The sequence below is a fragment of the Silene latifolia genome, chromosome 1 (genome assembly GCF_048544455.1).
Source record: "Silene latifolia isolate original U9 population chromosome 1, ASM4854445v1, whole genome shotgun sequence".
Classification (NCBI taxonomy): Eukaryota; Viridiplantae; Streptophyta; class Magnoliopsida; order Caryophyllales; family Caryophyllaceae; genus Silene; species Silene latifolia.
In genome coordinates, this window is record NC_133526.1 from 37,155,689 (window position 1) to 37,179,876 (window position 24,188).

General features: G+C 40.9%; 1 protein-coding gene and 1 non-coding gene across 6 annotated transcripts; one reads left to right on the plus strand and one right to left on the minus strand.

Annotated features, from left to right (window-relative positions):
- Positions 1-6,760: 6,760 nt before the first annotated feature.
- LOC141603696 (beta-glucosidase 11-like) lies at positions 6,761-13,307 on the plus strand. 5 transcript variants are annotated; one of them, XM_074422920.1, is made up of 10 exons: positions 6,778-7,016; positions 8,041-8,104; positions 9,944-9,996; positions 10,424-10,669; positions 11,068-11,183; positions 11,280-11,438; positions 11,648-11,676; positions 11,765-11,858; positions 12,143-12,236; positions 12,755-13,307. In XM_074422920.1, exons 1-4 carry the CDS (start codon positions 6,861-6,863, stop codon positions 10,445-10,447), a joined length of 297 nt encoding a protein of 98 aa, XP_074279021.1. In that variant the 5' UTR covers positions 6,778-6,860; the 3' UTR covers positions 10,448-10,669; positions 11,068-11,183; positions 11,280-11,438; positions 11,648-11,676; positions 11,765-11,858; positions 12,143-12,236; positions 12,755-13,307. The 5 variants fall into 5 exon arrangements, with proteins under 5 accessions (XP_074279018.1, XP_074279021.1, XP_074279022.1 ...); XM_074422921.1 differs by having other exon boundaries at positions 11,374-11,438; XM_074422917.1 differs by having other exon boundaries at positions 6,761-6,840; positions 6,957-7,016; positions 11,068-11,676.
- A 10,200-nt stretch (positions 13,308-23,507) lies between these two features.
- Positions 23,508-23,614, minus strand: LOC141617537 (small nucleolar RNA R71). The gene has a single exon (XR_012531132.1). It is a non-coding gene; the product is annotated as a small nucleolar RNA R71 (small nucleolar RNA).
- Positions 23,615-24,188: the final 574 nt, after the last annotated feature.

The window sequence follows — 24,188 nt, forward strand, 5'->3', positions numbered from 1 at the left end:
CTTCTCCCTCACCGCCTCTTTAGCCTTCTCCGCCACGGCCTTCTCCTTGGCTTCGAGCTTGTCATCAAGCAGCTCGTCATATCTATCCCACGGAAAGGAACCATCAAGAGGGAAGAGCTCTTCAATCACTTCCCTAGCGACTCCTTCGGCCAAATCCCTAACCAAGACACATGTTAGGGAGCATGACGGTTTGAAGCATCTCAATGTCCTTCTCCTTTTGCCTAATAACGGCCTCTTTGCTCCGAACCACCTCCGACCGGGCCTTAAACAGTCCCCGGATTCATCCTCTGCTGGAGGTAGAGGTCGGCGCGCCTCCGAACAAGTTTACACTTCTCCAGCGACTTAGCGGCTTCTTTGCCGCAGCCTCGGCCTTGGCTCTCTCAAAGAAGGACCTCCTTTTCAACGTCCCCGCTAAGTTTTCTTTCGCCCAAGAGAGCCTCTCAAAGATCTCCCCTAAGCCTCTGCTCATTGAGAAGATCCTGCTTTGCCTTCACGGCCACCTTCTTAGTGGCATTAAGCTCAAAAGCGGATTGAGCCACGGCCTTCTCCCGCTCTACGATACGAGCACCGTAAGATCTGTTCCACCTCGCCACTCCTTGATCGATTCCGTGCCCTCATCTATGAGCCGGGAGAAGGAAACCTTCGGATGAAGGGACAAGAATGACCCTTTGATCACCGGCTCAGAGTGGGAGAAGGAAACCTTCGGGATGAAGAGTTCACGGTGACGTGTTGATCACCACCCGCACGAACTCCCCTCCACTTGCCGCCCAACAGAGCGGCGGCGATCATGGCCGATCTACAAAATTTAAAGTAGGCATAAGTATCGACATACGCAGATATGCCGAGAGCTTTACACAGCGCGCCTAAGGAACCAGCTAAATCAAGCCACGATAGAACAATACCGTGCTTGGCCTTCTTGGCCGAAAGACGCGTTTCCTCGTCGCCAGCAGAATCAACGGTGATGCGCTTTCTTTTTGGACAAGGGGCGACCCCTCCTCCTCGTCGGAGTCATCCCCGTTGGAGATACAAACGATCTCCACCGTCTTCTTCTGAACAGGGGGAATGGAATGCGGAGCCGATGACGACGCCACCACCGCCGAGGACTTCGTCTTTCGCGTGTGGCGCGGCACGTTACTAACGACCTTCGCCCGGGTCTCCACCGCACTCAAGCTTTTCACCGCCGCTCCATGAGATCGCCGGCGACCTCCTGCGGTCATTGGGGAGAGCTTTGGGACGTAAGTTAACAACGGTCTTATCTTTGTTCACCCCATTCTCCGGAGGATATCCTCGAGTGTCCGGTCCAAAATGGCCTGCGAAGGAAACGAAGCACGAATTAAGTAGAAGAAATAAATCAAAGTTCAAAAACACAATGAGAACGGTGATGGGCCTCACACCGACCCCACTCACCCCGCGCTAGGGCCGGTATGAGGCCGACATGGCAAAGCGGCTCATCCTGAAGAATGATCTGCGTCGGGGGGATCCATCTTTTCGGCAGCCCACTCTTGTCCAACTCAAAAGCCTCATCGCGCTTTCGTCCTCCGTAAGAAGGACCTTGCCGACGTCCATTTTAAGCTTCTTCCGGAGACCCATCCGTCATGCTCCGCCTTAGTCTCGCACCGCAAATTAACTCGGTCTTTGAAAGTCGCGAGCGGCGGATAGTCATCCCAAGACCTTAACGTACACCCACCGACCCTGCCAGCCCTTGCAAGAGGAAAGTTTGTCAGCAGAGACATAACCCTTCTCCGTGTGCACACTGTACCACCCGGCGCGGCCAGAGAATGACGGCTGGAGGTAATGAAGTCGGCGAAATAAGTTCACCGTTGGGACCTCCCCCTTGAAGAGACAAAGCCGACAAAGCCGACTATGGTCCTCATAGCCAATGGGTGCGCTTGGGCAACAAGAACGTTCATGGCCTTAATAATGGCCATAACATGCTCGTTCACGAAATCGGAGCCCGTACTCCAAGTGCCGCATGTATACGCCGGTGTGGGCCCGGGGGAGGGCAACAGACAAACGACCCTCCTCCGGATAACAATTTCGTAGCCCTCACCAAAGAAGAAATGTTTCTCGAAAAATATCTCACCGAGCAATGGGCTAACTTATGGGTCCAAGCACAGTCAAGACGGACTTTACAGGCGTCACCATGATCCATAACGTACTCCCTCGCCTTACTAGGACGAGCCCTTTCAAAGATCATCATCAAAATCGTCTGGCTCATCATCGACATCGGAGTCATCCTCCCATTCCTCCAGAATACGAGGATCGACTTCGGGAGAAGGAGACCTAGGGCCCCCAGGCCTTGTCGCAGGTCGTCCCCGTGGCCCGCTTACTAGGCCCATCAACAAAGACATGTTTACAATGAACTTAAAAATTAAGAATTGGAAAGTTTGTTTACCTTGAAGAAAACGCTCGCCGGAGTAACAAACTCTGTAAATTAGAAGACAAAGAAACCCTTGGAAGTTTAGAGAGAAGAAAATTTTGGAGAATGAAATTGGTGGCCAATTTTTCGGAGCAACTTCCCTATTTATAGGGAAAAGCCCATGAAGAAGGACCAATCAATGAATGTACCCATGAAGCGTCAACCAATCAGCGTGCAGACACGTGTCGGACATGCAACCATGGGATGTCAATCGTTGCAACAGTTAGATGTCAATCAATGCAAAAGTGACCAAGCGTCTTCAACACGCCCATTCATATCTCTCCGCCTATTCACCTTCCTCAGCAAAAATCCCAAGCATCTGTTCTCCGCCGGCCACTCGATCAACCAAGCTACGTAGCGCCGGTCGGGGGCAATCAAAAGCAACCGGCACTCTCAACCCTGGTATCGGCCAGCGTCACTTTCTTTTCCACATCGGATGCCCTTTACACATCCATGTGGAGGGGGGATATGGTACGGCCTAAGCAGAGGCCGCCGAAGAAGAAGCCGATGCAGAAATTTTTTCCAAATTACTTGCGCAGAATATACGCTCAAACGCACATCGGAGCCCATACCACGGCATAGACTACGCTGGGGGCAAATTGATGGGGCATATTCTGCACCGCTGACCAAGTCAACATACTGAGCAAGGTCAAAGATATCTACAGCAAGTCAACGGCTTAGACAGCCTAGCCGATGCATCCCATCGGCCTGTTATCCTCGGTCCCGGCGTGACAATCTGCCAGCCGGGACACACACCCGCGTACTCATATCCAAGACCCCTCGGCGGTGAGCCAACATGGCCGCCGGCCTGCCATAGGTCCCTCGGCCGAGGGGTAGATCAGTCTTTCCACCTGCTAGCCACTTGGCCACTTGGCCACTACGTGACAAAAGGTGAAAGCCTATAAATACTCCTCAACCTTCATTGAGGAGGGGATCCACAACTTGACCTAATATCACGCATAAACTGGTATTATCTTCCTCATCTCTCTACAATATATTGCTCTAAATAACATACAACTTAATCCTTTAAGTTTACTGACTTGAGCGTCGGAGTGGGTACGCTTGGCACAAAGCCAAGCCCTCAGTTCGTTCATTGTTGCAGGAGAGGCCGAGAGGAACGGTAAAGGCAAGAAGAACCCAACCAAAGACATTATTCTACAGAGCCAAGGGTGGTAACGAATACCTGCTCCGGAATTACACCCGGAACAATATCCACAGCAAGTCAACGGCTTAGACAGCCTAACCGACGCAGCCTGTCGGCCTGTCTCTTGGGTCCCGGCTGGAGCAACAAGCCAGCCGAGGCACACATCCGCGAACTCAAATCCAAGACCCCTCGGCGGTGAGTCAACAGGGCCCGCCGGCCTGCCATGGGTCCCTCGGCCGAGGGGTAGATCAGTCTTTCCACCTGCTAGCCACTTGGCCACTACGTGACAAAAGGTGAAAGTTTATAAATACTCCTCAACTCTCATTGAGGAGGAGATCCACAATTTAACCTAAGAATCACTATTCATCTGGTAATATCTTCCTTATCTCTCTACAATATATACTTCACCAAGTAACAACAACTTATCTCTCTAAGTTTACTGACTTGAGCGTCGGAGTGAGTTCGCTCGGTCCAAAGCCGAGCCCTCAGTTTGTTCATCGTTTCAGGAGACCGCAGGGAGGATTCAATTAAAGACGTCATTCTACAAGCACGGGTGGTAATAAATAACTGCTCTGGAATTACACCCGGAACAATTGGCGCCGTCTGTGGGGAAAGATACTAGAAGCTAGTCACATTCATTCTCAAACAAAAAAAAAAAAAACAAAACAAAAACCCACCCAAAAAGCTGAGAAGATGTCAAAACAACAAGAGGTATTCGTGACTGACGAAACCGAATTCTACCAAGATGATACCGTCCACAATTCTGGAGTTGCGCAGACCCTCCACCGGCCGGGTAATTCAACCGAGTACGGATGCCAATAATAGCAGATACGCCGCTGGCCGCCAACCAGGTCACCATCATGGGACATGTGGTTGATGCAAAGAAAACCGAAGCTACTCCCGGACCTAATTGGTAGTACGCCGGCTCACACTGTCACACCGACAAGAGCGGCGGAACCCGTCCAGGAGACCAGGGCCCAGAATGTGACTCCAAGAGACTTGAATGGAGCACTGGAAGAAGCTGGCCCCGTCAAGACGCCGGAGGAGCCCAAAGTGCTAGTGGTAGACCTAAGTCCTTCCGGACCCGCGGGAGGACGGCGCGTCGCCGCAACACCGACGAGGCCTGCGTCGAGGAGTGAGAGAAGTCCGACTCGCCGGAGTCGAAGAAGAAGCCCGACTCCCCAGAGTCGAAGAAGAAGCCCGACTCACCAGAGTCGGAGAAGAAGCCCTTCCCGCCACGGGGAGAGGAGCCGGACTAGGAATGCGAGGAGCCGATCGCCGCGTGTCGTTCGACACGTGGTCGACAGCCCCCTCAATGCCTACGTCCTTGAAACCGCCGTGCCAACCAAGCTAAAGTTGCCGGCGTTCACATACAAAGGGGATAGCGACCCCACCGACCATGCCGAGGCCTTTGAGTCGTACATGTCGGTGTGGGAGCAACCCGACGAAGTCTGGTGCCGAGTCTTCCCAACAACCTTGCATGGGATGGCTCGGAGTTGGTACAAGGGGTCGCCCGACGGCTCGGATATCTTTACGCCGACCTAAAGGACGCCTTCTTAGCCCAAGACTCTTGCAATAAAAGAAGGGCCGTGGAGACATCGGACCTCCCGACTATCAAGCGAGGGAGGCGAGTCTCTCCGAAGCTATGTAAAGAGGTTCGACGCCAAGGTTCAAGAGATTCGTGAGTGAACAATGAGCCGACAAATGACCTTCGGCGATGAAAGGTCTCCCAAGGGGAGACTTAAAAAACGAGCTCATCAAGTGCGGCGGTTTGGGCTTAGACGCCGCTAGGAAGATGGCCGACCAGGCCATCAAGGTGGAAGACTATCACAAAACCTGGGTAGGCCCCAGCGAGGCCGAGCACTCAGAAAGAAAAAGCCGCCGGGAGGACAACCCGGATGAAAGACGCCGTGACAATAATAGGTCACGGTCGACAGTCCACCAGGAAAGAACTCGGCGGACGCCGGGGAGTTCGGGAACGAACCGCCGAAGCGGTACAATGATCACACCCCGGTCGCGTCGCCGCCGAGGTCTTCGCCCGAGCAAGAACGAGGGTCGAAGTGGGAGAGGCCTCCCGGTAGAGGAGCGACGGTGACACGAGCCAAGATCTTTGTGAGTACCACGGCCACACCGGCACCTTATCGACAACCGCCGCATCCGAAGAATGCCATTGAGGAACTGATCCGGAAGGGGAGCCTCGGCAAGTATGTTGCCAAAGGCCAAAAGACCGACGGTTCAGATAAGAAATCCGTCTTTGAACGGATAAGAGTAATCCATGTTGTCATCGGGGGCAACGAGAACGGTGGGTCCGCTCATGGGCACAAACGGCACTGAACGAGCCGTATCGTGCCATCAACTTTGTGCCCAACACAGCGGCTCCCGCTTCCAACATCCCCGATATAACTATTGGGAAGAAGGACTACGAGGGAGTCATCGCCCCTCAAAGCGACCCACTCGTAGTCCACTTGGACATATCCAACCACCTGGTCAAGAGGTGCCTGATTGACACAGGCGCCTACACGAACATCATGTTCAGGGAGTGCTTTCTCAACCTCGGTCTGAAGGTTGAAGACTTGAGCCCCGCACCAATCCGTTGTACGATTTTTCCGGGCCGCCTGGTACCCCAGGGTTGATCGATCTGCCGGTGATGTTCGGCGAAGGGAGTGCGGCGAAGAATGTCCTATCTGAGTTCGTAGTCATTGACGGCTCGTCCGCCTACAACGTCCTCATAGACCGCGTCACTCTGAGCGAGGCTGATGCAGTAATGTCAATTCGGGCCCTGACACTGATGTATGTCTCGGACCGGGGGGAAGCGCATAAGCTCGTCTCCAAGGACGAGAAGGACGAGGTGGTCAACACCCAGATATCCGCCAGAGGGTGCAACATGCAATCCCTCAAAGTGACAAAACATTTATGCTAAAAGCACTAATAATTTAACAGTGATCAACTGTACAACTACGTACACCAACAACATTTTTTTTACATTAATGATTCAACATTGTTGGACTTTTTTTTTTAATCAACTTAGGAATATATTTGTACAGATAATTTTAATGGGAGCCTCGTGCATCGCACGGGCTTTCCAACTAGTTGATGATGAATTTCTAAAAACACAAAATCTCAAAAAAAAAAAAAAAAAAAAAAAAAAACACGGAATGGGGACTTTGAAAGGGGGACCGCTCAGGAAAAATATCTCTGAAACGAAGAATAAATTTTCAGAATAGAAATTTCTACTCTGTGTTAACATTAAAAGCATAGACAAGTGTTACGTGTATAGGTAACGATTTGCACCCAAAAATGGTGAAGCTAAAAGTATCTCAATTTTTACTTCCTCTATTTCTTTACTGCGGATTCTTAAATTACGCTGGACAATTTTGTGTGATTGCCAAACAGTTGTACCGCCATGATTTCCCTCCTGCTTTCATTTTTGGTGCCGGTACTTCTGCTTATCAGGTACTCTGCCTTTACTTTTACTTCTTCTGTTCAGATCAATTGTTTACCTTTTTTTGGAAGCAAAACGACCACAAAATTGGGATTGAGGGAGTATAATTTAAGCACAAATTCTCATTTAAGACGGCTATATTTGTCTTAGTCTTAACTAAAAGAGGGTTAAATATACGGATATGGATGAATATGACAAATAAATTGCATAGGGAAAAGCAAAACATTTGTCCTATATACCCATGTAATAGGATTTGACCCGTCTTATGTTTAAACAAGACTATCTGTAGTTTAAGATCGTTGTAAGGGTCGCTAATGTATTTTACAAGGAAATCTCCTATAACAGTTTTTATGTAAGACTAGTTTTGAGAGAAGAGGAGTAAGGATTCTTGGAATATGGGGTACAATAATCTTTGTGAGAGGAAATGAGCAAAGAAATGGAGAGGATCCTCTTCTATTGAGGAGTGCCCTTCCCATGCAAGCACCTGGCCTACTCCTACCAGGCTACCATCAAAATCAAAATAAAAAGTGTGAGTTATGATTATATTTACAAAAAGGCGAGAAAGGCGAATTAGGATTATATTTACGGTTCCATTCTCCTTTTGGGAATTAGGATTATATTTACAAAAAGGCGAGAAAATAACAATATTAACTCTTGACTTAAAAGGAGACTTGGGGATAATTTAATTATTTTTTTTTTGGTGAAGTGGGGATAATTTAATTATGTGGATGCAGTAGTATTTACCTAAGTAAGGACAATTTTAGATGTCCATTATTTTCATTTACTGTACTAAATTTAGAAGGCGATAATTTATTTTGGATAAATTTCGAGACAGTAAAAGGAGATGGTGGAAGTGTTATTTATGAACAAATTTTGACATTAATGGAATACAAAATTTCATTTTAGACGGTCTTAAGTTTAAGACAATATCTTATCACAGTACGTGATACCTGTAATGATAGTCGTAAACTCTTAATGAACTTCTTCAAGTTCAAGACAGTTTGAAGGAAAACTAATTATTTGTGATTCGTGAAGGTGGAAGGAGCTGCGCTTGAAGATGGACGAACACCCAGCACTACTGATACTTATGCCCATTCTGGTTCAGTTTCAATTTACTAACGTCTTCCTCTGTTATGATGTGATCGATTTTCAAGTTCCCTGTTTGATTTTGGTTTCAAGAAAACATAAAATACGCGAAATATTGTGAAATACTCCCTATATGTCAGTGGGTTAGCTAGTAATGTTTTCATTAGAGGAAAACTTTATCCTTGTACTTTGGCAGAGGCGTAGCTACCATAGTAGCATGGAGTAGCCGCTACCCCAAATCCCGAAAATTTGACTAAGAAGATGAAATTTTGCTACTCCATATATGGCTGATATTTGTCAAAGGGTAAATAAATAATACGTTTCTAGGGTAGCATCAGAATGTACATGGTCTAGTGGTAAATTACAAGTACATATCGGAGGAGATGCGGGTTTGACTCCTACAATAAGCAATTTTTTTCACGTGTTGAGTTGTATATTGCTTGTATATGGTACCCACATTATCTTTTAACCTAAATAATATCTCTCCTAATATCGTATTCTCAAATTCCCAACTCTATTTCCCTAAAAAAACAGAGTATGTCTCCTTAGAGACGGTCTCTTAATATGCTTTGTTGAGAGAGACCATATTACAATTTTAAGAAAAAAGGTAATAAAATAGGTACAAATCATGATTTAAGATAAAATAATAATATCTCTCCTAATATCCTATTCTGTAATTCCCAACTCTATTTCCCTAAAAAAACAGAGTATGTCTCCTTAGAGACAGTCTCTTAATATGCTTTGTTGAGAGACTATATTACAATTTTAAGAAAAAGTGGTAAAAAAAGGTAATAAAATAGGTACAATTCATGATTTAAGATAAAAATAGGCACATTTATTATGTAAATAGGTACGAAATTACTATGTCACGATCAACAACAAAAAGATCACGAACTACAAATAAAAGGGTGCGAAAGACTGGTCCCTCAATAATTTATTGAAAGACCGTCTCTCCCAAGTTTTATTGTTTTTTATTAGTTACGTTTGATAGTCATACGAATTGCTCTCGCAAAACAAATGCTTGATGAAAGGTCTTAACTACCTAGGATTTGAGGCAACGTCATTTCCTTCACAACAACCACGTCAATTATTCCGAAAACATTTTTTTTCGTATTTTCAAATTGAAAGTGTAGTTCTTATTGACGATAAAAAAACGAATTGTTTATAAAAAAATTCTATGTTATTGTGTTCACGGCTTCACTCTACTTTCGTCTTTTGCTACCCCAAATTTTCAATCCTGGCTCCGCCCCTGTACTTTGGGAATTGTTGAATGCTAAAGACAGCATTACGAAATGTACTAAAAACATACTCCGTAAATGAATTGTATGTATGTCTTATATTAGGCTAAGAGTGTGTTCGGATATAACACTATAACAGTACAAGGGGTGGCCGGGTGGGGAAAGGTAAGGAGAATGAAACAAATCCTGCCATTAACCTAACCTAACAAGGTGGATGGGTAATTTCAGTAGACCTGACAAACAATTCAAGTCCAATACGAGTCCGGTTAGTGTTGGTTCGGGACATTTTGGATATGATTGCTTTTGGCTAGGTCAGTTTGGATTTGTTTTTGCTATATAAATAGCGAGTCATATAGGTGTAGATATCAGTTTGCGGGTCAGTGAAATTCCTATTGAATTAGGTCGAACGGGGCGAATTCAGGTTTCAGGTTTTATTTGACTTAATTTGTTTAGGTACGGGTCGATCAAGTCAATAAGCGTAGATAAAAACGAATAAATTTAAAGAAGCATGGCAGGATAGTTTGCCAAAAATTAATTTAAGGATGTTGGAAGAGTAGTTTGGGTGAATTTCTGTAACGTCAACTTCATAAGCTAGACTAATGAAAACGTTACAGGAAATTTTTCGGGTAATGGAGATGTAGCATGCGATGAGTATCATAGATACAAGGTACTGTAATTCACAGCTCATTACTTCATTTTGTATGCGCCTTCATTTTTGTCCTGCTTTTCCTGATTTATGCTAGTATCTTTTAGGATGATGTTCTACTCATGGCGGAAACAGGATTGGTCACTCCCGCCACCCTAATTATATACAGTAGTTCTCATTTTGTTTTTGCTACATTTATATAAATTGTCCTTTTTCTACATCATGACTCACTGGTAAACTGCCTACACCATTTATAATATGAAATAGGAGTCACTCGTTGCCATTGTTAATGCATGTTTTCGTTATGGGTCATACGAAACGAAAACAATGGCATTGAGTAGATTCGGCATTAGGTGAGTGGCGGGCACAGCAGTATTAAGAAATTAGTTCAGGAACAGACTTATTCCTATAACTTTGTAAGACACTGATGTTGGATTGTTGGATACAGGGAAGACTTCACAGCATATGCTGATGTTTGCTTTAGAGAATTTGGTGACAGAGTTTTGCATTGGACCACCATTAATGAGGCAAATTTATTTGCCTATAACACTTATAAACTCTGGAGATCACCCCATCCAAACTCAATCGTTCCACTGGATACATTAAGGCAACGTCATTTGACCCTTATCTTATTGCTCACCATGCGCTGTTGGCTCATGCGTCAGTTGCAAGACTCTATCAGCAAAAATATAAGGTCTGCTTTTCGACTTCATCGCCTTCTTGGTGCATCCATTACTCACTCTTGGTTCTTATTTATTTGTAAGTTAAGTGCTTTTTGCTCACTCTAATGCCCATTGGGCTTGAAGAGTGGTTACCGTGACCTTTGGTCACAGTGACTCTGATACCATAATAGATGAACCATCTCAACCAAAACCTTAAGGTGATGGTTGAGGCCCAACTAATATATTTATATCATACAGTATTATTGTAAAGTAGCACTTGATCAATTCAATCCTCGCACAATCTGTATTTTGAGTTATTACGAAATAGATTCCCCTCCATGTTTGATTAATATAGGGTAGGACCGTGTACATTCACCCCTTGCGTACTCATAAACAGCATGGAATCTGCTAATATTCCCATTTTGTACAGGATAAACAACATGGATTATTGGGATTCAGTTTATACGCTTTCTACTTCACTCCATTCAGCAATTCAACAGAAGATAAATTGGCTACTCACAGATCATATGAATTCTTCATAAACTGGTTAGTTTACCAAATTGTATACTTAAATTGAAAACCAATTTTCATTTTTAATAGTTCGACAAAATGCTAATCTTGTATGTTTGTGTGTCGCTCAAGAAAGTAGTCGGCACTGGTCTTCCTGTTTTCACAAAGAGTGATTCTGAGATGTTGAAGGAAACATTTGATTTTATTGGATTGAATTACTATGCAGTCATCTTGGCCAAAGACAATCCTTAAATTGCTCAATTGCTCAATTTTGATAAATCATATAACACCGTAAGTTTTCGTACATCCTATCTCATTATCCTATCACAGGTCGCACCCATTGAGACAATGGAGTTATGTTGGTTCTTGTTGTTGTCATGCTTTGTTCTTCATGCTCTATTTAAATGGTGTCTAGTACTTCATCAACATATGTACGTTCTCGGTTCATCTACGGGTCATATGATTATGACTAACTGTGTTTTCTGCTTAACTTGGAACAGATCTGAACGACACTAATCCTTTAATTGGAGTGAGTATACTTTGTTGGCCTTTTTATATGTTCTATTGTAAGTTGATCTTCCTTTTATCGAATATTTACTTGCAAATTTTCGTGGTAGGATCCGTTTATTAATACACCTTGGGGTTTGCAAGGAGTTTTGGAGCACTTCAAGCATGTGTACAACAATCCTCCTATCTTAATCCATGAAAATGGTTTTGCTCCTTATCTTCTCTGCTTTTTTGTCGTAATAAAATCGTACTGCAGAATTATTATATTAATACTATATTCACTCGTGAAAAGTCTCATTTTTATAAAGAGAAAATTAGATTGAATTGTGATGATTAAAGCAGACAAAACTAACGGTTGCACCATAGAATATCCCAACATTTATTTCGATGAAAAATATCTGGAATATCTCATTTGACATAGTTGTAATAACAATTATGTTGTAAGCTTATAACAAATAAAACCAGACTAACTTGAAAATGTCAAATAGGTCAACTGACGAGTTATCGTACTACATCAGTAAACGACCTGTCAAGGGTAGAATACTTAAGGGCACACGTTGGGGCCTTACTTGATTCTGTGAGGTATGTTGACTCTACTCGGACATTGTTCCCTTGTCAATAGAAACTTAAAGATGTTGCACATTGGCGATCAACGTGATCATATAGCCATATTGTACGCTGCAATCTGTATGCATATAAGTAGGATCAATACTATCACAGAGGTAGAGGTGAATTGTGTAATTTTCACCCCGATTTCTTCCTTTTAATTGATCAACCGAGTCACAAGTTGAAATTCAGGCCACATGAATTTGTAATTTATAGATAATTGCTAAAATGTTCTTTTAGTTATTGCGTGTCTCAATGATTGAGTCTTAAATTCACACACGATATCAATTTTTTAAAGCTTGACCCCTCTTTTCATTTATTCCAAGATCCGCCAAATCTTGTTTTAAGTCAAAACTCTTATCATCCTTAAAGGTCTAATGAAGTCAAAGCAGTTGATATAACAAATTAACAGCTTAGGGTTGATCACTTTACTCTGAGTGCATAGTTTGTTTATTCCAGTCTATAATTTCTTACTCTGTTCATATTCTTTGCAGAAATGGATCTAATGTGTTCGGGTACTTTGCATGGTCCTTCTTAGACGTGTTCGAGTTTTTATATGGCTACGAGAAAACATTTGGTCTATACTACGTTGATTTCAGTGACAGTAGATTGCCTAGATACCCTAAACTATCTCAAAAGTGGTATTCGAGTTTCTTGAAGGGCAAAGAAGATGGTAAGCCTAGCAAAGAAGAGAATAATAAGCCTACATTTCTTCAAATGAGTCCACAAGAAGCAAGTGTTGTCTCTACTTGGTAACCGAAAGCTATCCATGTTCTTGCTTTCAGTATGCTTTCCTTGTACTTGTGTTTTCACTTTTCATAGATACGTAAAACTTAATCACTTGCGCAATCAGAATAAAATGGATGCCCAATAAACTCAAGGAATATGGGTTAATCTCATCATAATTTTACCCTACTCATTTTTATGGTGACGGAATGGGCTTAGCAATCAATTGTAATGTTCTAACAAAGATCCTCATGTTTAATGACTGAAAAAATTAATATAAGATGAAGCCAGAGCAAAATCCACCAAAGGCCTTCCTTGTCATGAGAGTTTGTGCCGAGCTGAAGGCCATTCGAAATATTTCGAAAATATGCAACACATTTTACTGCAATGGGAAATATAAAGGTCATCTCTTATCCATGGATGGGAGTAATTTACGAGAGGATTTTCTACATACGGAGAAAAGGCCGTACTCAGCTCATGAGCACTCCCAATCCCGGTCCCCATGGTATGAATCTTGGCAGGCTTTGATGGGTGTCGAATCTCCCAGCGGGCAGATACAAGGTTGAAGCTAAGGGGTGCTGATGCTGGAATGGCGCATGATGGTGGTACTGGACTCATCCATGTCGGAGATTTTGGTAGTTCACCATTGTGTTTATTTGCTAATTAGTTAGTTTAAATATTAAGTTTAGTATAAATTGAGAAGAATATAGATATGCAATAGCAAAGAGTAATGTCGATATTATTGATCTTGGTGTTAGTGATTGTGATCACAAGTACACATTTAAGTGCATTCGGGTTTTCATGTCAAAATTGGTTTGAGCTCGGAATCGATATAATGTGAGTAGGAGAATACGGAGGGTACGCTCATATAATCGGATTTATCGAGTACATGGTTAAAGTGGATAAGGGACACTATTTATAAGTGTTGTCGTAGTATATTATGTCCTCTATCGGGATTATATACTCGGAATTAAAGTATTTCATATACTTAACGAAAATTAAGAAACAAAATTTGAGACTCGTGGAAATTGGTCACGTCCCCAATCGGGTTTGCATGTCCCCGACAGGGGCTGTGTGACTTCTCTGTTACACGTGTGATTGTTTATTATTTGACAGTTGCATTTGCTTTTGATTGGTTGGTAACAAACCAACGTACTTATCCTCTGATTATTATATTGGGTTATTTAATGAGAATACTCTATACTATAGGGGTGCTGCTCAAAATATTACGAACTCCTTTTTAACTACCAATATACCCAACTAATACCCCTCTTCACTTTGAACAAAATTGATGTTTTATTAACTTGTTGTAGTAGGTAATTTTCGTTAGCCTACCCTCTTCCCCTTTATTAATCTTCATCTTATTCCTTGGCCTTTTTTTTTTTTTTTTTTTTTTTTTTTTTTTTTTTTTTTTTCCTGATTTTTCATCTTCTTCCTTTACCCATTTTTATCCAAATTTTTATTTCTCTTTCATTTCAACTGTAATTTACCGCATCTAGATTTTTAGTTATTCATCAAATAAAGCGCTCATCTCCATCTTCATCAAATTCTTATGGATCTAAAATTACCAGTGACACTTTTTGCAAACACAATCTTGTTACCAACATTTGCATCATTTTCAACCAACAATTTTTCCGAGAAATTAAACTTTTTACACCTCAAAAATCATCAATAAAATCAAATTCACAATAATCAAGCTAATTTCGAAGGTAAATGTTCTTATTATGATGAAACTGAAGACCTGTAAATTCCACAAAATGATGAAAAACAAGAAACTAAGAGCTTATGGGGGAGCGATTAGTTTGATTATTGGAACGTTGTCGGTCCAGAAATGTTGGGTTTATCCTAAAACGATCAAGTGGGATTAAAATTAACACAAACTTGGGCAAGGAAACGTAGTGCCAAAGATAAAAAATTATCACCAGGAACATTAGCAGTACAAAACATAGCATTGCCAATGAGAATTATCAAGGCAATAATCCAATGTATACAATTAATTGACCTTGTTTTTGACGCCATTTTTGTGTTTGTTGAATTGTGAATTGTTTTGATTGATTCATTGAATGAATTAAGGAATTGAGGAAGAATTTTTATGATCTGGGTTTAGTTTGCAAAGTAAGGGATAAGGTTAATAGGTTAACAGATAAATGAAAAGCAAAGAGAGGGGTTAAAGGTGCGTTAAAAATTTATCCACCTGTTTAGGAGGTAGCCGGTCACCATATTGTAATAAAAGTAAAAAGGGTAATAGTTGAGTTTATTGGTAGTTAAAAAAGAGTATGTAGTATTTTGAGCAGCACTTCAATAGTTCAGAGTATTCCTATTAAATAACCCTATTATATTTTGTATGTGAATTTAACATGCATGCATATATATAAGAGTAGGACTTACAAAGGCTCATGATGAGACTTATGGACTCACATGTAAGAGTAGGACTTACATGATCCTAATACTATATATATATATATATATATATATATAGTGTGTGAGGGAGTTAGACGAACACACTGATTTTGCATTTTCGTGCTTTTGACATTTTACAAAGTAAAATCTAAACTCTCTTATTGTTCATTGTTCATTGTTCTTGCCTTAGACAAAAGAATCGTCTTATCTTATAGAGATTTCGTGTAACCCAAAGACTATAGGGTCGAAATACTCTAAGGAAAGTGTGTTCAACACGATTCGATTTGGTGTAATAAACCGTCTTATATTGTTTTCATTTCTGTTTTAGTGCCTTTGTTTATAGTAGTTACTTGTTTGTAAACTTTTGTAATACAAAAACAACATTCTTAGAGTATTTTCTGCATTTGGAAATGGATTCAATCAAGGATATGACTACCAAGTTTGGATAGTTGGAGAAATTTGAGGGTGTCGATCTCCGTCGTTGGCAAAAGAAGATGCACTTCCTTCTCACCGCTTTGAAGGTTGTGTATGTGTTGAGTACTCCTATGCCGGAGATTGCGGGGGATGAAACTCTTGCGGAAATTCAACGAAAGAGAAACAAGTGGGAGAATGATGACTACATATGTCGCGGTCACATCTTGAATGGTATGTCCGACTCTCTTTTTGACATTTATCAAAATGTTGAGTCCGCTAAAGAATTATGGGATCAACTTGAATCTAAATATATGGATGAGGATGCTTCTAGTAAGAAGTTCCTTGTTGGAAATTTCATGAATTATAAAATGGTTGATTCTAGACCGGTAATGGAACAATACAATGAATTGCTCCGGATTTTGGGACAATTTGCACAACATAAGATGGAGATGGATGAATCTATCTCGGTGTCTAGTATAATAGACAAATTGCCTCCCTCTTGGAAGGATTTTAAACATATGCTTAAACACAAAAAGGAAGAGTTGAGTCTTGTTCAACTTGGTAGCCACTTGCACATAGAGGAATCTCTAAGGGCGCAAGATGGTGGTAAAGGAAAAGGTAAGGATGTCATGGGATCCTCTTCCGTCAATATGATGGAAAAGGGAGAGGGTTTCAAGAACAAATTTAAGGGGAAAAAACGCCCTTTTAACAACACCAATGACGAGTCTAACAAGACACCAAAAGGTGCTTGTTGGATTTATGGAAAGACCGGGCATTTGAAAGCAAATTGCAAGGTTGGAAAGCAAAAAAAGAAAAAGGGTGCAAGTACTAGCCAAGGAGGACAAGGGTCTAATGACCAAGGTCTGCCCACTAATCAAGGTCAGATTTTAGACATTGGTTTTAATTCGGTTGTGAATTATCTACCATTAATTTCTGAGGCATTTTATGTGCAAGATGATGTAGTGGCATGGTGGATAGACTCGGGTGCAACCAATCATGTTTGCAAGGATCGACATTGGTTCAAGGATTATGAACTAGTGAAGGATGGATCCGTTCTATTTATGGGGAACGAGTCTACCACTCCTATTGTTGGCCGTGGCATGGTGGTGTTGAAATTTAGTTCCGGAAATGTTGTAAAATTAAATAATGTATTACATGTACCCGGAATTAGAAAGAACCTTGTATCCCGGTAGTTGTTTAAGTAAACTTGGTTATAAACAAGTATATGAATCTAATAAGTATGTTTTATCTAAACATGGTATATTGATTGGATTTGGTTATTATTGTAATGGCATGTTTATGTTGAATGTTGTTCCAAATGAAAGTTCCATATTTATTGCTTCCTCTATGAATGATACTCCCTCCGTACCAGACCAAAGGTAACACTTACTATAAACGGACGTACCACACCAAAGGTAACATTCCTTATTTGGCCCACAACATTACCAAGTTATCCTTATACCCATTTGATATTTACACAAAATGCCATTACATACCCCACCTATCAACCCACAATTATATACCCCACCTATTTTTTCCCTCTTTACCCTTATTTTTTCCACCTTTTCTTAAATACTCCATTTTTCCCTACGTTACCTTTGGTGTGGTACGGAGGGAGTACTTCATATCTTTGACATGTGAGATTAGGACATGTACATTATAAAAGATTGGAAACTATGTCTAAAGATGGTTTAATTCCATCATTTAACATGAACATTAATAAGTGTAATACTTGTATGTTGACAAAAATCACAAGGCAATCATTTGGTAATGTGTCTAGAATCTCACATGTCATAGTGATTTATGTGATTTTCACAATTATCCGTCTTTAGGTGGTAAAAAATATGTAGTGACTTTTATTGACGATTTTAGTCGGTTTTGTTACATATATTTACTTCACACTAAAGATGAGGCAATTGATAAGTTTAAGGTCTTTAAAAATGAAGTGGAATTGCAACAATCGGTTTTGATTAAAAGGTTGCGTTCCGATAGAGGTGGTGAATATTATGACCCATTGTATTTTGAGTCAAGTGGTATCATTCATGAAGTAACTCCTCCCTATACACCACAATTAAATGGTGTAGCGGAAAGGAAAAATAGAGTCCTAAAAGAAATGATTAATTCCATGTTGTCTTACTCGGGTTTGAGTGACGGATTTTGGGGGTGAAGCCATGTTGACGGCTTGCTATTTATTAAATAGGATTCCTAACAAAAGGAATAAAGACACTCCATATGAACTTTGGTACAAAAAGAAACCTAGCTTGAATTATCTTCGAGTTTGGGGTTGTCGGGTTGTTGTAAGACTACCCGATCCCAAGATTAAAACCTTGGGGGAAAGGGGCATCAATTGCATATTCATTGGATATGCTGCGCATTCAAAGGCTTATAGGTTCTATGTAATTGAACCTAATGATTCTGTTTCGGTTCACACCGTAATTGAGTCAAGGATGCGATATTTGATGAGAGTCGTTTCTCATCAATGCCGAAGCCAAGGTATCTAGTACCTAGTTCTAGTGGATCTATTGAAGGAAGTGACAATGTCACAACTCAAGAAGCAACACCTGAAATTCGTAGGAGTAAGAGAAAAAGGATTGCTAAATCCTTTGGTCCCGATTTTCATACCTATTTGGTTGAAGGTTCAAGGGATGGATGTGAAAACTATTATCCATATTGTTTTCACATTGATGAGGACCCTAAGACATTTGATGAGGCGATGAGGTCTCATGACTCTTCCTTTTGGAAATAGGCGGTGAATGATGAGATGGACTCCATAATGGGCAATAACACTTGGGTGCTTGCGGATTTACCTCGTGGTTGTAAACCATTGGGTTGCAAGTGGATTGACAGGCTAGACGTGTACCTACAAAAAATAACCAACTGGCACTAACTAATATAGCTAGGGAAGTCGGGTCGATCTCCACAGGGAGGCAAGATATCTGTTAGAGGTCCGCTTATTTGATCACAAATGGGTGGGGGTGGGGGTTTAAAATTGGTTTTCTAAACTAATAAGGCTTAAAGGAAAGTGTAGTAAAGAAAGAGTAGTAAAAGGCAGAAAATGTAATAAAGATGATCAATAAAGAGAGCGCATGTCAGGATTTCGGTTCACTATGGTAGTCTAATGACTCAACTGCAAACAACCTAGATAATTTACTGTGAGACGGATACTGGAAAGGTCCTTCCGGTCCACTTTCTATCCTAGATTTCCACTAACTTAACTTCCGTCCTCGTCAGGGTAGTCTACTATTCATAACAGGTCTATTTAGTCCAATCTTCCGATCCAGGAATAAATTTAACCAGATTAATGGGTAACTTAGAAGCGTGCACTCAACTAAGTCGGTATTATAATTATATTGCCATGGGTACAGATTCTCACAAATAAATCATCTAGCCTATTCGCTACATCGTCACAATTCTACCATAGATCCCCTAATCCCAACATGAAAGGATTTAGCTACTCATATCGTTAATGTTGTCAATAATAACAATGATGAATGAACTAATATAATGCATGATGAAATAATTAAAATATGGCATAAACTAAATTAGGGCAGAAATTAATGATAAGAGAAACAAGTAATTAAAGCAACAAATGATGAGATTAAGATTAATAGAGAAGAGAGAATACAATAACAAGCTATCTAGCGTAAAGAACAACCAAAAATCCAAGCAAAGTAATCCAAGAGCAAAGTTACAGTAGAAAGTTTTAGGGAAAGATTAAGAGAGTAAAAGCTGCGTTCTAAGTAGTGTAAAACGTAATTAAGAGTAAAAGAAGTGTAAAGGAGATCTTAATAACCTAATTACTCGATGCTTAAATAGAAAAACAAAGTCCACTAACGAAAATAAGGTAACACGGGTTAATTAAGCCCATGAAAACTAATAACCTCTCGATCGAGCAGTATAAAACTACTCGATCGAGGACTTCCGCAGAAAATCCTCTAGATCGAGCAAAATTGTTACTCGATCGAGGAAAGCCTCAAAACAGCCTTTCGATCGAGTGAAATAAAACACTCGATCGACCTCTTCAGCATATGAAATCACTCGATCGACCAAGTAAACCATTCGATCGAGTGTTCTTCCTCCAAATCAGCTTCAAACTTGTCGCCGACTGCTTCGTTGACCATTCCTTCACGCATCCCAATGTAGTATCTCGCTCTAAAATCCCCGTCTCCTCAAAATGCATGCAAAATAGGACGAAAAGAGTACGGTTCCACCACTTTCAGGTTCATTCCTACAAAACAGACAAAACAAACCAAAGTAGCCAATTCGGGGCATAATGCAATACAAAACAGTGCAAACGTGCATAGAAATACGTGCAAAATAAGGCTAAAAAGACTATATAAAATGCACGTATCATGGATCTTTAAAAAGAAGATGAAAGTTGATGGTTCTATCGACAAGTTTAAAGCTAGATTGGTTATCCAAGGCTTTAGACAAAAGGAAGGGATTGATTATTTCGATACCTATGCTCCCGTAGCTCGCATTACTACTATTAGGTTGTTGATTGCACTTGCTGCAATTCATAATCTAGTGATCCATCAAATGGATGTCAAGACGGCGTTCTTGAATGGTGAGCTTAAAGAGGAGGTGTATATGAAACAACCGGAAGGATTTATTATGCCCGGTAATGAGCATAAGGTTTGTAAATTAATTAAACCATTGTATGGACTTAAACAATCTCCTAAACAATGGCATCACAAGTTTGATGAGGTTATTTTATCTAATGGGTATAGACTAAATCAGTCGGATAAATGTGTGTATAGCAAATTTGATGACAACGGTAATGGAGTCATTATTTGTCTATATGTTGATGACATGTTGATTTTTGGTACCGACCAAATTCAAGTAGACCTTACTAAGGCCTTCTTGTCATCAAGTTTTGCCATGAAAGACATGGGTGAGGTGGATGTGATACTTGGTATAAAGATCAAGCGTGAGAACAAGGGATTCTCTTTGACACAATCTCATTACATTGAGAAAGTGTTACAGAAATTCAATCATGGAAATTATTCTCCGGTTAACACTCCAATGGATCCTAGTGTTAAGCTTATGCCTAATAAAGGTGAAGCTATTTCACAACTTGAGTACTCTCAAGTGATTGGGTGTTTGATGTATGCTATGACAAGCACAAGACCCGACATCGCCTTTGCCGTTGGCAAGTTGAGTAGATACACAAGTAATCCTAGTCTTAAACATTGGGCTGTGGTAAAACGTGTATTGAGATACTTGAAGCAAACCATGGATTTGATGCGACCATAATTGGCGCATATTTAGCCCCCGAATTACCATTGTTTCTATGCTTTTTAGTGCCTATTTGGGTCATTTCTTATCTTTAGTTCTTTGTTTTGCATATTCTTTGAGATTTTGATCCCTTGGTAGGAAAGGAGTAAGAATCTTGCATTTTCATGGCAAAACAAGGCTAAATTGATCATATTCAATGACCAAGCATCAAGGAGAGACAAGACTAGAAGGCCTTTGTACATAGCATAGTAGAAGAGCATTGTTGAGAAAAGGATCCTTGAGTCCCCAAGGAAATCCCCAAGGAATTCATGAAGAAAAGGGAAGAAAAAGAAGAAGGAAAGCTGCTGAACTACAATCCGAACGGATTGTAGAGAATCCGTCCGTCCTCGCCAGTCCGAGCGTCCTTACCAGGAATCCGCTCGGATTCCCCATGCCCAGTCCGAACGTCTTGTTCCTTGATCCGCTCGGATTGTCCATCCCAGATCCGGCCGTCCCGACTCCCAGCCGCAAGGATCACAGCACAGCACAGTTTCGTTCTTCAAGCTACGAAATGGAGAAGCCCTTCTCTCGGATAATCCCGGAGGCTCCTTGCTCAACTTAAAAAGTGTAATTACTAGTTTAGCCCTTAGTTAACCCTAATGCATCCTCCCTAATTTTCACTATAAATACCCCATTAGTCTAATTAGAGGAGCATGTTCTTCTTATCAATAATTAGTGTAGTTAATATCAATCAAATCTCTCTTCAATATTGTAATCAAATATTAATCAAGTTTTAATCCAAGTTCTAGTTCTTTAATCTCTCTCTTGTTCTTACTTTATTTTGGGTAATTGAAGATTATTTGGGTTATTATTGGGAGATTGACAACCTCTCAATCTAGGATTCAAGTACTTCTATTATTCTTGCTTTATTATTGGAATCATTAGTAGGTATAATCTCTTAATCTCTTTTTAATTATTGCTAATTACTTTCATTTATTCATCATGTTTCATTATGTTAGTATGATTGACAACCTCTCTAGCATGATCAATATGATAATGAGTGAGTAGTCTCTTAGCTAGGGTTTAATGGGTGATTAGGGGAAACCAACATGGGGAATGATTCATGCTTAAATTAATATGCTTTCATATCTTATTTGCTTGCTTGTTTTGATCTTAATACATGCACATGTTATATTTGATGAAATGCTAAGCCTATGAATCCTTGCATTTACTATCATCTTCTATCCTTTCAACTTGACTTGTAAGACATAACCCAACTCGAGTCTTGTTAGACCATGCATGTGTTAAGTAGGGAAGATTAAGTCGACTTGTAGGTGTTGTACAATCCAAGAGATTCGCTCTCGGGACCCAAACTTTCCTAGGATTGTAAGATATAACCCAACTCAATCCATCACAACAATAATTGCTTTCTTATAATTTGAGAACATGTTTGTATGATCATATCCCATGATTCCCCTATGAACCCATGACACCCTAGTGCTTTTAATCAATTGTTTACATCCCTTATTTCATTTACTTTGTTAATTTATTTTCATTGCTATTTTAGTTTAGTAACCTTCTACATCAACCCAATTTGTGACACCCCTAGACACCACTAGTTACAATAGAATCTTCATTTCAATACCCGTCCCTTGGGATCCGACCTTTACTTACCTCTTTACTAATTGTAGAGTTGTTTGTGAAGTATAAATTGTGTTTTGTATCGACCATTGACCAACGACCACATATGCTTAATTGTGAACACCAAATGGTCCCGATCAAAAATGGCGCCGTTGCCGGGGACGGTGTTTAATTGATTTAAGATTTCTTTTATTGTTTTTAGTTGTGTCTTTTTCACCTTGGGGAAGTAAAACTCCTCAAGGTTTGTTCTAATTGTTTTCGAGTTGTTTGATATTTTGCATGTCTAGAAGGTTACAAAGAGATTTGTTACCTTTTGACCGTGAAATCGAAAGAACCTTGACGAATAATAGGAGACTTGTTAGGAGGAATTTGGGAGGTGTTGGTGAAGTTATTCAACCCACTAGTGAGTTTGTCAATCCTTTCGCAATAGAAGGAGAAGAGAACCCATTAAACAATACCACACAAAATCCACCTACAATGCCTAAATTCTCGTCACACTCTATACCCACCGAGGAGGATTTACCAAATGGTACTCCTACCCCACAACATCTTACCGGAAACTTTATTGCCAAGTCCGCCTTCATCCAACTAGTTGAGAGGAGCCAATTCGGGGGAATGCCTAGTGAGGACCCTCATTCTCATATGGAAACATTTTGTGATTATTGTGAAGCTATCTCTCAAACGGGCGTGACTCAAGACCAAATAAGATGGGTCTTATTTCCTTTTTCGTTAATCGGCACCGCAAAGCAATGGTTGAAGGGCCTTGATAAGGCCACCCTTGAAATAGATTCTTGGAAGAAGCTAGCTCTAGCTTTCTACAAAAAATTCTACCCACCGGAAAAGACCAATATGCTAAGAGCTCAAATTACGGGTTTTAAGCAAAGGGATGAAGAATCTTTGTATGAAGCTTGGGAGCGGTTCAAAGGTATTTGTCGCTCATGTCCTCACCATGGACTTAGCGAATGGTTTTTAGTGCAACAATTTTGGAATGGTTTATATGAAGATTCAAGGAACATTCTCAATATGGGATCAAATGGAATGTTCACCGAAGTTGATGACAATCAAACATGGAACAAGATTGAGGAAATGGCGGTCCATAATTCGCAATATAGTAGGCCTCGCAAGGCTACTAGAGGAGGAAAGTATGAAGTGGACACCGTTACTCAATTGGGTGCTCAACTTATTGCTCACATTGACACAATCAACTTGAAGTTTGAACAAGCTATGGCTAGACTTGAGGAAAACTCAAAATCATCAAAGCATCATGTCAATGCCATGACGGCATCCTCATCAATCCCAAGCGGGATATGTGAGAATTGTGGAACCTTGGGTCATGACTCAAGTGAATGTAGGGGAACGACCGAACAAGTCAATGCTTTCCAAGCTTACAAAAGTGGCACCCCTTATTCAAATTTTTACAATGAAAACACCAAGTTCCATCCAAATCTCTCATACAAAAGCCAAAATGTCCAAAACCCTCAAACAACATACACTCCACCACCCATGAGAAATCAAAATCAAAGACCCTTT